Source organism: Mus caroli, chromosome 11 (assembly GCF_900094665.2).
Source record: "Mus caroli chromosome 11, CAROLI_EIJ_v1.1, whole genome shotgun sequence".
NCBI lineage: Eukaryota > Metazoa > Chordata > Mammalia > Rodentia > Muridae > Mus > Mus caroli.
The window spans coordinates 41435119-41448927 of record NC_034580.1 but is presented as its reverse complement, the minus strand read 5'-3'; the positions used below and the strand labels follow the sequence as shown (position 1 = coordinate 41448927).

Genomic DNA, 13809 nt, shown 5'->3' with positions numbered 1-13809 from the left:
ACACACAATTGGATAGGAGAAAGAGAGATGAGAGAGAGAGAAAGAGAGAGCGAGAGCCTTACTAGCATCACAGGGCACCAACAGTTCTTACACTTGCCTGACTTTATAAAATTATATTTAAGGTTAAAAGACAAATTACATGAATCGGGAAGCAAACTTGGATCCCCGGGTTTGACTGCAAGCGCCTTTACCCATTCAACCCTCGTCCTTACCCATGATTCCGTTCTTTTTCTTCCCCATCTTGTATTATTGGGAAGTAAACCCCTGTGTCACTTTGTTCCTATTTCAGTAGATATTTCTAGAAAACACTTCTAAAACATAATTCTGATACTGCATTTCAGCTAAAATAGCAGTTTCTCCCAAGTATCAAGGGTGCAGTCGGGATTCAGTTTCCAGTTTGTTTGTTTTTCCCCAAGTGTTACAGTTTTGCTTGCAGGTTGGTGAGTTCCAAATAGTTGAACCAGGCTCCAAACAAACATTGTGTCAGGTTACTAAATCTCACAGCCCCCCACTGCTGTGCATCTTCCACATCCTCCATCCCTGCCCCCACCTTCTCCCCACCCACCCTCTGCACCCCTCTGTCCCCTCTACTCCTCTGTCCCTTGTTTATTTGTTGAAGACATTGCGTCATCTTCCGTATTGATTACATGCCTGTAACGTGTTATAATGTGAATTGAAATCAAAGGATTGAAGAGATTCTGGTGTTCCTTTTGGGTCCAGCATTCTTGCCACGTGATGGTGTATCCATCCATCAGACAGCATGTGATTCACCTGGCTGTTTTCATTTCGTGATGCTGGCCCCCTTGAGGACTGGTGCATAGACCCACTTATTCATTAGGGGTTGGAAAGCAGGTGTTACAGTTGGCATTGTCTCCGAAAGGAAAACTTTGTGTCTTTTTTCTTCTGAATTGATTATCCTACCCAGAAGTCTACTTGGGTTAGGAAAGACAAGTTATCTCATTGTGTTTTCCCGTTTTCTACACAACAGTTGGATCACAGGCACTATCCAAGGAATAAGAACCAGGTTTTGATTTGGTAACTCTCTGGTCTCAGTGATATGAAGGCATTTACTCTTGTTCTGGTCCACTGTGGCTTAGGTGATGAATGCTCACGTGGTCCAATCAGGGAGAGAGGAAGCTTGAGTCAGGGTCTCCTCTGGATCTGTTGCACACACAGCCCCAGGATCTTTTGTTTGTTTGTTTGTTTTTGTTTTGGGGGTTTTGTTTTGTTTTGTTTTTTGTTTTTCGAGACAGGGTTTCTCTGTGTAGCCCTGGCTGTTCTGAAACTCACTCTGTAGACCAGGTTGGCCTCGAACTCAGAAATCCACCTGGCTCTGCCTCCCGAGTGCTGGGATTAAAGGCGTGCATCTTCCACATCCTCCATCCCTGCCCCCACCTTCTCCCCACCCACCCTCTGCACCCCTCTGTCCCCTCTACCCCTCTGCCCCTTCAGTTTATTTGTTGAAGACATTGCGTCATCTTCCATATTGATTACATGCCCGGCTCAGCCCCAGTATCTTAAACAGTCAGCTTCCTTGCGATGCCAGGAAAGTTCTCAACCTTCCTGAACATTTTCTGCCTCAGGCCTGGACTCACGTATTCATTTCCTTAATAGGAAGTCATAGTTGCAGACTGCGACTGAGCACTGAAGGTGCATGTTGCTTATGGGTTGGGATTTGTTTCTAGGTCTTTTTTTTGGTGGAGAGAAATACACACTTGAATGTATATGCTTCTATCTGTACATGTAAATATCATATTTGTATCTTTCTATATGTGTATTTGTGTCAGTGGGGACTTTATAATGTGTTTTAATTTTAATATAAATATAAACACATGTGCATGCATGCATATTTATTAACATATAAGTTCTTCTGGATACTTCTTATCCATATTTGTGCTAGTTTCATGTATATTGCTGTAGTAAAATACCTGGACAAAGAGCAACCCAAGGAAAAAGGGTTTATTTTAGCTTACAACTCCAGGCTGCAGTCTGTCTCCTTGGAGAAGACATAGCAACAGGACCCCAAGACAGCTAGTCACATTGTACACTCAGAAGCAGAAAGAAATCAATGCACACATACTCCCCTTATATAGTTTAAGACTCCCTGACTAAGAAATGGTGCTACCCACAGCGAGCTGGGTCCTCCAACATCAGTCAGCTCAGTTAACACAGTCCCCCATCGATATGACTACAGGCCAACTCAGTGTAGACATTCCCCCTCTGAGACTGCTCATAGGTGATTTCATGTTGTATCAAGCCCATACTTGAAGCTAACCACGATACCTTTTCCTGCTGTATTTGGGCCTTAATGATTCTCTTCAGTCGTAACCGTGTATCTCCTTTCAGCCACGTCCAGACTGCCTTTGTCTCAACACCACCGGGAACACATCTCATTATCACTCTTTTCCTCACAATACATTCAAACATCACAGTAATACACCAATGTGGCACTGAAAAGAGTGTGAGCTTGTGTTTTTCTCAACTTTCTTTCCCCTTACTTTATTTTAGTCATTCTCAAGCTGTATCCCAGTTGTAGCTACCATCTGATTACCGAATTAGAGCCTGGAGAGATGGTAGATCCATCAGAGGGTAGGAGTGCTAGCCACCCGAGCACCCGTGGAAAAGCCTAGAATCCCAGTGCTGGGGGAGGCAGAGACAGGAGACGCTGAAGTTTTCTCTTTTTGTTTTTTGTTTGTTTGGTTTTTGGTTTTTGTTTGGTTGGTTGATTTTTGTTATCAGCTTAGCCCTGGATTCAGTGAGAGACCCTGTCTCAAGGAAGTAAATAAAGTGACAGGAGAATAGGAGACCCTCCAATGTCCCCCTTGGCTGTCACAGGCACTTGGCACACACATGTGCATGTATGTGCACACACTAATACAGTATACACACACATGCACACACACACACACATCCCAAGCATAGAATCACTTAGAACATTTCCTTTTGACGTGACTATGCCAACAATTTGTTGATATACACACTCATTTCTTTCTTTCCTATTATTTTTAAGGGTTTGCATTTTAAATTTAATGCTTATTTTATAGTAATGTAAAAATCTGGAAAGCCAGATGGATTCAGGGAATGCTAGACCGTTTCTCTGGCCCTGAAGGCCTCACCTTTCTTCCTTCTCCTTCCTCAAAGCTCGGCTGTCTTTATATAGCCTGCCCTTACAGTTTTGTTTCAGTAAGTGTGTTTGTGTGTGTGCACGCATCCTCCTCTCAGATGAATGGGTCCGTGTGGTTCACATGGGCTAGCTGCTGCGTTGTCTTACTGTTGCCTGGGCTTCACTGAGGACGGCTGCAGCAGCTCCATGGGCATGGATGTTTGCACTTCTCAGGCCGCTGCAATTACACACTTTACACCCAGCCGACAGTGTGATCGACAGCCTGCCCTCCGCAACCTGGCCAGTGGCATGGTGCGCATAGCAGTTGGTTCAGTAAGTAGCAGTCTGGATTTCTTACTGCGACGGAACAGTGTGCTTTTAACCGATGCCATCTTGGTCTTAGGGGTGGAGCCCCAGCAGATATGGATTAAGCTGTGTGTGTGATTCTTGGTGAAAACAGAGCCAGAGCCCATTAATACCATGCTTCTAAACACTGACTGTCCACTCGTCTATGGAGCAGAGTCCCCATGGCTGGTAGGATATGCAAGCAGGTGAATGCTAGCTGTGCCCGGCACCAAGAAAGGTTTATTATTATTATTGCCTGACATAATGAAGGGAATCGTTGGGCTTTGTAGTCATAGATCATATACCCTATAAATTATTATCCCTCCCTCAAGTAGACTTAGTAGAAATGAGAGAGACGCTAGAGAGATGACTAAGAAGTCAAGAGCACATATTTTGCAGAGGACCCGAGTTTAGTTCCCACATCTAGAGGCTCACAGCTGCCTATAATTTCTGCTCCAGGGGATCTGATACTCTCTTCTGGGCTTCACCAGCACCTGCACACATGTGCACCTACCTACACACAGGCATACACATAATTTGTAAAATATAAATCAAAGGATATTAATGTGAAGAAGAGGAGGAGGAGGAGGAGGAGGAGGAGGTGGTGGCAGCAGAGGAGAGGCTTTGGTGTGGCCTGGCAGTCATGCTACTGTAGACCTGAGCACCACACTTAGAATTTGAGTCCGGATGAGAAGAAAGGCGAAGGGGAAGGTCACTGCTGAGTTCCAGGTGTCCTTCCTGGAGGCTGGCTGGGCCACTGGCAGGGTACATGCCCAGAAGGTGCGTTTGAAACTCACTGGAGTGTGAATTTAGTCAGCTGCTCTGTACCAGCCCAGCCCCCATCTGCCCTGCCAGTCTTGGACCTGAAGGAAATGTCTGGTCACAGTGTGATCTTGGGTATATACACTCCAGCTCTTTGCAGCCCCTGTGGCCTGGAATTGGACACAATTTTTCAGGGCGCAGTCCCTGGCATTGAGAGATTCCAGCCCTTTAACCACACTTCTGTGTGGGGCTGGGCTAGCACTCCTCTACATGCTCTTATTCATGTAGCAAAGGTTTGGCTTCCTTGTCCCTGATCTTTCTGTAAGCCTTGGGGTTTTTGTGGTGGTTATAGTTCACCTCTGCTGTCTTCGTCATGACCGACTCCTCTGGCTTTGTTTCTTTGGGATTGAGATTTTGATCTTTTTAAGTGCAACATGGGGCTAATGGAGTTTCCCTTTTCTTTCTTTAAAGGTTTGGGGGTTTTTGTTTTTTTATGTTAGTGCAGAAGAGGGCACCAGATTCCCTGGAGCTGCATTCACGGGTGGATTTGAACCAACTTGGGTGCTAGGAACCGATCTCCGACCTTCTGGACGCGCAGCAAGAATCCTAGTCCGCTGAGCTTTCTCTCTCAAGACCCAAGCTCCACTTTTCTTACCCTCAACTAAATGTATTTAAGATTTTTCTTCATGCTCTTAAGTTCTAAGTAATTACCACTTGTGTTTGAAATCACTGTGAATAAGTTCTGCGTGCTCGTGAGTTTTCAGAGACTTTGGGGGTTCCAGTTTGCATGCTTGATTTCGAATCTCATTGCGCTGTGGTAACTCACAGTATTGGTCTTTGTTTCACTTGAGGGATGCAGTGTGAGGTCAGTCGCTGCGTAAAGAGGCAGGCCTACAAATTGCTGTGTAACCCAAACTGGCCTCAAGTTCTGGATCCTCCTGCCTCAGCCTCCCAAATGCTAGCATGACAGGCATCTGCCACTATGCCTGGTTTAAGATATCATTTTCGGAGGCGACTTATGGGAACACGAGTTATACCCTAAGTCATGCGTTAGAAGCTTTTGATCAGTTTTCACCTGTAAATTTGTGTTTAAAAAAAAAAAAGAATCCTTTGCTAACAGAGTGCTATATTCTTAAAGTAGCAATTAGCTTGGGTTAGTTAGCTGCCCTGATTGCCAGGCAGCAAAGCAGCAAGGGGTTGAGTTAACATCTAATCAGCTTCATCCTGCCTGGGTCCAAGACGAAAATACCCACTGAAGCCTGGCTACTTTGGTGTGGTCCATAAAATGTCCCCAGGCCAAGGGAGGACATGGCAGCTTCTTCATTGATGCAAACAAGGCTGGTTTATAGGAGTTAACAATTATATAGTCCCTGCTCTATTAGCCTATAAAACCCAGACCCAGGTCCCCTTGATCATCCTGGCTGTTCTGTGATGGATATTTATCCTTTACCATTATCTAAGAATGGAATTGATGAATGTCCTTAAGAAGAACAGGAGTCCTGGCCCATGTCCCTGTGCCCAGTATCAATCCAGATTCTTGCTTGCTTGACCATGTGTGTGTCACATGTCTCATTACTTCCCAGAGCTGTGCTTCTCCACCACTCATGTGGGGGCATACTCTAACTTGCATGAGGCTCAGTTGAGGTATCCTCAAAATGTATATATTATCTAATTTATTATTTTTGTGTGTACATGATGTAGTAGTGTCCGGTTCATGCCATGGTGGGTGTGTGAAGGTCAGAGGACGACTTGTGAGAATCAGGTCTCTCCTTTACCACGAGGGTTCCAGAGATCAAACTCAGGTCATCTGACTTGGCAGTGAGTGCCTTTACCCACTGAGCCATCTCGCTGACCGTGAGACTCAGATTTTAAAGGTGTAGGTAGGTAGACAATACCCATGAGGAAGTGGTATTTGAGAGTGACCTCGGTGACCCTTGACCCATTCCACCTCCAGAAGGGGCTTGGGCAGGATGAGGACAAAGGAATTATTTGGAGGTGTCTGAAATTCTCCCTTGTCGTTCTCTTCTTCTCCATCAGTGTGAAAGACAGGCGCCGCAGCCATGACCACCCACGTCACTTTGGAAGATGCCCTGTCCAACGTGGACCTGCTGGAGGAACTGCCCCTCCCAGACCAGCAGCCATGTATCGAGCCCCCACCATCCTCCATCATGTACCAGGTAATAGAAATAACAGTGTCAGTGGAGAGACCTGGATTCCAGAGGTCCTGTAAAAGGACCTGCCCTGAAGTACAGGGAGGAGGGGGTCTGTGTCGAGAAGGTGAAAGGTCAGGAGCTGATGGAGTCCCCGTGCACTCTAGGATCCCGGTGGAAGGAATAGATTAACTAACAAATGTGTGCCAGAACCGCTTCCCTGCCCTAGGGAGCGTTTGTTGATCTGTTCTGACCCCGAATTCCTTCTGGACTGTTCCTGCTATTGCACCACCCGGATTATGGCATCCCTGATCTCATGAATTAAATATCGCAGCTTAGGAGCCTCTAGAGTCTGCCTGGGTAATTACTTTTCCTTCATGTGCGTGACAAGAGCTCACATAAGCCTGCATGGCAACCCGTGGCTCAGGGAAGTGGGTCACAGTTGTTTGCTTTGGCCCTAGATCAGATCTTTCGATAAACCACCATCCCATTACATACAGCTATGACTCTGGCAGGCCCAGTAAGGAGCGTATCCATGAAGCAAGAGGCAGCTTGGCCCAAGCCCCTTGTCTGGGTGTGTCAGGCTGAATGTCATGTTGAGAAGAAATGTGTTAATTTGGAAATTGGGGCTACATTGGGCCTTTTTGCTAAGTCTTAAATGGTGAACTATGAATAAATATAATTAAATTTTTTCATTTCATTCAATAATTACATATATCAGTCACATACTTGGAGATTCATTTCCTAAATTTGACTTATAAGTAGCTTTTAACACAGATCACAATTTCAACTATATGAGCATATTTTAATTTTAGTTATATGTAGAGAGATTTTCATTATAAACAAAATGGAAAAGTGTAACATAGAAATTTCTTATCCCAGCATACCCTCCTCTGTGTTCATGAACATTTTGTTAAGTATATATGATATATAGTTATTCTTTTTACTAAAATAGGAATTCATTTTATATAAATATATATACTTCTAATTCATCTTTTTCTTAACATTTATTGTGGAGCCAGCTGTGGTGACTCGCAGCTGTAATCCCAGCATTCAGGGAGTCTGGACCAGCCTGAGCTACAGAGAGGACTTCTGTCTCAAAAAGAAAAAAAAAATCACAGCGAGAAAATCTTTTCCTGTGGCCATTACTCGGGCATCAGTGCAGTAAAACCACCTTAGGTTAGGCGGCTCGTGGTCTCTTCCAGCCTGTTGTACACACTGACATCTATTTAGGCTTTTGCTGGGTGTTTCCATCTTCCCATGCTGTTGTTGTAAAAAGTGCATCCATGGCCTGACTCGTGCATTGACACCTGTGCACCCTCAGGGACACATGTCTCAGTGACTGGATAAACGCCATGCACACCTTGACTTTTACCAGCTGTTTGGACTTGCTTAGTTAGCTGGAAGTATGGTTTCCTTGTGCTTAGATTGTTTGTTTGTTTGTTTGTTTTTTAATTCATGATGACATGCATATAAAACAGATTAAAGTCAGTGCATTTATCCCATGAATAAATAGGCAAAGTCTATCAGTAAGGCCTTATTAACTGGAATCTAAAAGTGCCAATTTGGAATTAAATGGTTACTTCTGAGGCTTGGTTGAGTGAAACCAGTTACCAATGAGAAGCAGGTACTGCCTGTCTGCCCTTAGCTGACCAGGGGGTAATATTTAAAGCCACCGGGCAGTAGGTTTCCACAGAAAGCTTGTGGGTTTTTGTTGGTAACTGTTTGTTCCCTAGACACCCAGCCAGCTTGGATGTGTTTTCCAATAACCAAATGTCCCTCCTGTCCTCTACCTCCACAGGCTAACTTTGACACGAACTTCGAGGACAGGAATGCATTTGTCACGGGCATTGCAAGGTACATTGAGCAGGCAACGGTCCACTCGAGCATGGTAAGTCTCCATGACCCACATGTGCAGCTGTATGCCCCGCAGAAGCAGGAGGAACCATGGGCAACTTCCCACACCAGACCTGTGCTTAGCTCCCCCAGTATGCTCTGCCATAGTCAGGGGACCTAGGAAAGTCCATCCTGAAAAAAAAAAGATCCTCCTAAAAATGACAGTGATGTGGCTTTGCAAGATATTATTTATTGACGCAAGGAAGCCGCTGGCCTAAATCATTCATAAATGAAACCAGTTGTTTTCCATTCCTCGTAGGGTCTGACCCTAAGAGGGCAGAATTCTCTTCTTCCCTTTTATCCTCAGAGACATTTGTAGAGTTCTAGACTCCTCATCTGTGGGTTCCTGCACCATTTCCCTGGACGTTTCTCACTGTGCGGGATATGTTCTACAAACCCAACTCATTTGTTATGCATTGTGTGCCTGCTGTGAGCTGATTCTAGAGTTAGTGTGGGGCCAGTCTCAGTTCTTGGTGAGTCAAGTGTGAAAGAGACAAGGCAACCAAACACCTTTTCTATGCAGACATTTCATGGTCATTGTCTCATTTAATCCTCACACAGACCCTGTGAGGTAGGTCATTGGCAGCCCCAATATCTCAGCTGGCCAACATTGAAGCCTCTCAACTGTTAAGAAATTGACTCGGGGGTCTCACTGCTGAATGGTGATAGTTCTAAACTTAGGACTCTCTGGTGACAAAGCTTGGCCTTTGGAATATTTATTGCAGGCAAATATAAATCTGTATAAATGTTCCACATTGTGATAAAAGTTTGAAGGTCAGCTTTTCAAGGGGCCTTGAGAAGGCCAGAGGAAGCTTGATGGAGGAAGCCACTTTTTAGTACAGCCTTGTAAGAAGGTAATGATAGCATATGTTGTACACACTGCTCTTTGAAATGTAGACAGGGCAATCTGCTGTGTGAGAGCATCAGAGCCTCATAATAACCCGGGGGCTTACAAAGGGATCATTATACCTATTGTAGAGATGAGAAGACTGAGGTCTGGAGAAATTAATAAGCAAGTTACTCATGGTCCTACAGCTAGTAAGTCCTTGCATGAACTTGGGAACGGTCCTGACCTCTTTCTGTGGTTCTCTCCATCCCATGGAAGGTTGAAGCAGTCAGAGAAGAGATGGGGAGGGGGCTAGCAGGTGAACATCAGCATGAGCAAAGACAGAATTTTCAGACTGCCCAAAATTGGGGTGTGTCTATGTGTGGTACTGTACGTAGCATTGATGGAGATGAGGTCTAGACATGGAGATCATTTTGCCATAGCAAAATACCATGAGTAAACGGCTTAAACAATGGGTGTTTGCTTCCCATGGCCCTGGAGGATGCAATTCCTGGACCAGCTGTCGACAGGGCTGCTTTCTCCTGATGTTTCCCTGGCTACTCAGTCTCATTCCTCCCAAACCCCTGGGTGTCAGATGTCTCTGTGTGTTACCCAAGTTTCCTCTCTTTATAAGGATGACAGATTGAGTGAGAGTCTGCCCTCATGATCTCCTCTGAGCTTCAGTCACCTTTCAAATGGGCCCACCCAGAAACAGAGTCACAGTCTCAAGTATGAATGGCGTGTGGGGAGCCTGTAACGGAGCGACTTTCATTCATTTCCTCAAAGTGCAGAGAGGAGGCTGGAGACGAAGCTCAGTTGTTTGAGTGCCTGTGTAGAACACACAAAGCCCTGACTTGTATGAACCAAATCTCCAGCACCAAATAAACTGGGTATAGTCTGGCAAATGCTTGTAATCTCAACTGTGGGGAGGTGGAGGCAGGAGGGTCAAAAGTTCAGGATCACTTTCTCAGCTACATAGGAAGCTTGAAGCAAGCTTGGAATTGAGACCCTATCACTAAAGGGAGGCGAACTCAGGTTCAGCCATGCTTGATCTGTAATTAGTCTTAGAATGAGCTATAAAGAGGAGTGAATGGAACAGATACACTGGATGAGAGTCTCAAAATGATTGTTACTGGAAGCATGAAAGAGTGGGGGTGGGGATTCCAGGGAACAGCTGTAATGATCGTATACACTAGAAAAACCGAACGTCAACTCCAGCTGGCATAATGATTCTTTGGGTTCGGGGAACCAGAACCAGACTGTCTCCGAGATACCAGGTCACAGGCTCAGGCAGGCAAATCTAAAGGACAGGCTGGCTCTAAACATGATTCTGTTTGTTTTCTGATGCTGCTGTGGCAAATTGCATAAACTTACTGCTTAGTAGGTAGATTGCTTACCTGGCATTCACAAAGCCCTAAGTTTGGTCCCTAACACCCACATAAACCAGGCGTAGTGGTAAATGTTGTAACCCTAACACTTGAGAAGTAGAGACAGGAAGATCAGAAGTTCAAAGTCATCCACAGCGCCAGAAGTATGTATCTCTCTCTCTCTCTCTCTCTCTCTCTATATATATATATATATATATATATATATATATATATATACACACACACACACACACACATATATATATATAATACCCACATACAATATACTATATTATACATATAATTTACATATATAAAAGATGGCCAATAACTCAAGGTTCCCAAGGCCACATCCAGAGCTCTTTCCACCACGCCATCTTGACCTCTGTATTCTGGGCTTGTTATATAACAACCATGGTTGAACTGTCCAGAGGGCAGAGTGCACATCTTGGTTTTCAGTTCTGTTTCTGGCACAGAGCCTGGGATCTGAAGATGCTTGCTGCGGCCTTTTTTTTTTTTAACTGAATGAAATTATACTTGCTGAGGGCACTGGGGGGTGGGGGTAGGGGGCTGAGAATAGCCACGTGTTCCTTACATTACTGTCAGTTCCTCTTTTAGACACGTGTGCCCAGACAGAAGAGAAAGCAGGCAGCCCATGGGTCGGTCTTGGTTGTTTCCCTCAGGGACAGCATGTTACTGACTTCTTAATTAAGAGTGGAAGCTATCGCTGTTGAGAAGATTCACAATTAAGTAGCAAACTCCAAGTTAAATTGGATTCTGCCTTTAAAATGTATTATAAAGTGAATATGATAAATAGATTTAAATTTTAAAGTTCATTTTTCCCTAAATATATTTTCAAGGAGAGGAAGCATAATGCTAATTCTTGTCTCCTAATATTCTTTGGAGAATGCTTTCCATAACTGGAAACTGCTTAAAATATATATGTCTATATTTTTAATCATCTTCACAATGTTATACAGCTGTCACCACCATCTAATGTCATTGCCCCATACAGATACCCTAGAATTTTTAGCAGTCAACCCAGGTCCTCTCCCCACGTGTTTCCATCAACTGCAATCTGTCCATAAGGCTGTACCTCTTGTGGGTATTTTGTCCAAAGGAATCGTAGAATATGTGGCCTCTCTTCTGGCTTTCACTGAAGTTCTTACTAGATCAGCTATTCTAAGATATAAGGTGCTCGTGACTTACCTGGGAACTATGCTGGAATATAGGTTCGTATTCAGGGGCTCAGACAGCCTTGTCAGCAAGCCCCCAGGTGATGCTGCTATTGCCTGCCCCGGCCTACATCCTGGGTGGTCCCGATGAGAGCCTGGAGAAGTCCGTGGCCCTAGTGTTATATGTCCCTGATGACTGTGCTTTGCCGTTTCAGAATGAAATGCTAGAGGAGGGCCACGACTATGCAGTCATGCTGTACACCTGGCGCAGCTGCTCCCGGGCCATCCCGCAGGTGAGACCATCCTTGCCCTTCAGAGAGGCCTCACTGCTTCTGCAGTGCTCCTCCAACCTGAACCCAAACCAGAGGGCTGAGGTCCCCAGGTGGCGGGAAACAAATCTGGGCCTCTGACCCAAAGTGCTTCCCATAGTGCTGCTGACAAGGTCCATGCCCAGGGTCTTAAAAACAGTTTCCCCGCACATACAGGGCACAGTATTTTATTTCAAAGGCAGTTGATGTCTCTTGCCACCCAGGCTGTCACAAAGGATCTAAAGCGTGATATTGTCTCACTTCACCTAAACCCTGTGCTTCAGATGGTTCTGGGTCTTTTTATTGGCATGACCATATTTTATAAATCCATATCGTTTCCACAAAACCGTATTGTTCTCATTTTTTTACACTGTCTTGGACTTGTTGAAAATACAGATGATTTTATTATCATTGACATTTTTGCATAATTAGTGGATTCCATGGTAACAAAGTCAGCAAACTATATGCACATCAAGTAAACAGAGGAGCCCTTCTCTCTTCCTTTTAGCCCTCATATTTAGGGGTAACTATTATTAAATTTTTTGTATTTTTCACATTTTCTAAGCCTGGTTTTGTTTTTCTTAAACAGTTGATTGTCTTAATTTTTTTTATTTATTTATTCTTTCTCACTGGAAGGTATATATGTAGCGTGGCATGCATGCGTCAGTCAGAGGATAATCTGTAGAAATTGGTTTTCCCTTATTCAGACAGTCAGGCTTGAAAGCAAGTGCCTTTTCCCATGGAAATAGATAGATAGGTAAAATTAAATATAATATGTGTCAAATTATACTTAACTGTTCTGTGGCCTTTTTGCCTCTCAGGTGTGGTGATGCCTTTTCATAGTCACGACAGAGATCCACCTTAGCCCTTCTAATGTTTGTAATGGTATATGTGTACGAATATATATGGTTGTATCACTTTGTCCATTTAATGGCCCACTGGCAGTTATCTAGCCATTGATAATCATAAAACATTATCCTTGTCCAGTGTATGTGGTACTCACGTGTAATCTCAGCACCTAGAAGGAGGAGGCAGGAGGATCTTTAGTTTCAAGCCAGCATGGGCTACATAATGATTCACTAAAGATAAAAAAATGCATTGACTCACTCTCACACCCAGCCAGCCTATGAGCAGGCTTGGCGCATGTGTGTTCACAGAACATATGGCATGTGACACTAAGGTATATGCTGACTAAAAGCACCAGACAGAGGAAATGGGTCCCTGGATGACACAGCTTAGGTTACCCATCATTAACTTGGATATGGCTGGGGAGACTGGTTCATGGTCGTGTGCATCGGGATAAGAGAAGAGGACATGCATGGACATACGAATGTAGCCAACTGTGAAGGCGGGCATAGGCCAGCAGGGAAAGGAGCAGGGCCCCGTGTTGGGATCAGCTGGCCCCTTTACCACAGCCAGTCTCCAGGGAGCACTTGTGGGGCCTGCCAGTCTTCTACAGCTCCCTCTCGCTACAGTGACCCTAACCATTTTCACCCACGACACGATGCCACATGAGCAGCACCGGTGAGCCATGCTCCTGAGGTGGCAGCTGGGAGCCTAGATGATGAAGGAGCCTCTCGCTTTCACAGGTGAAGTGCAACGAGCAGCCCAATCGGGTCGAGATCTACGAGAAGACAGTGGAGGTGCTGGAGCCAGAGGTCACCAAGCTCATGAAGTTCATGTACTTTCAGGTGAGTGGGGTGTGGGCGGGTCCACAGCAGAAGGCTCACGAAGTCCCCCACCCTTCCACATCTAGACTTTGGTGCCATATCATTTTGTTTCTGTCCAGCTAGTATTTTTGAGAGCCACCTACACCCCTGTGGGTGAGCCAAGCCAACAGGTGTCCCCGCCTCCACAGAGGATGTGTCCTAGTGAGT

General features: G+C 44.9%; 1 protein-coding gene across 5 annotated transcripts in view; it reads left to right on the top strand.

Moving 5' to 3' along the window:
• The window catches only part of Cyfip2 (cytoplasmic FMR1 interacting protein 2), a 115221-nt gene that overhangs the window by 13544 nt on the left and 87868 nt on the right, over positions 1-13809 (top strand). For all 5 annotated transcript variants that reach the window (XM_021175634.2, XM_021175636.2, XM_021175633.2 and 2 more), the window contains exons 2-5: positions 6248-6387; positions 8162-8251; positions 11840-11917; positions 13522-13623. In XM_021175634.2, the coding sequence (XP_021031293.1) occupies positions 6271-6387; positions 8162-8251; positions 11840-11917; positions 13522-13623 (387 nt within the window). In that variant the 5' untranslated portion in view covers positions 6248-6270. The remainder of the gene's footprint in view (positions 1-6247; positions 6388-8161; positions 8252-11839; positions 11918-13521; positions 13624-13809) is intronic.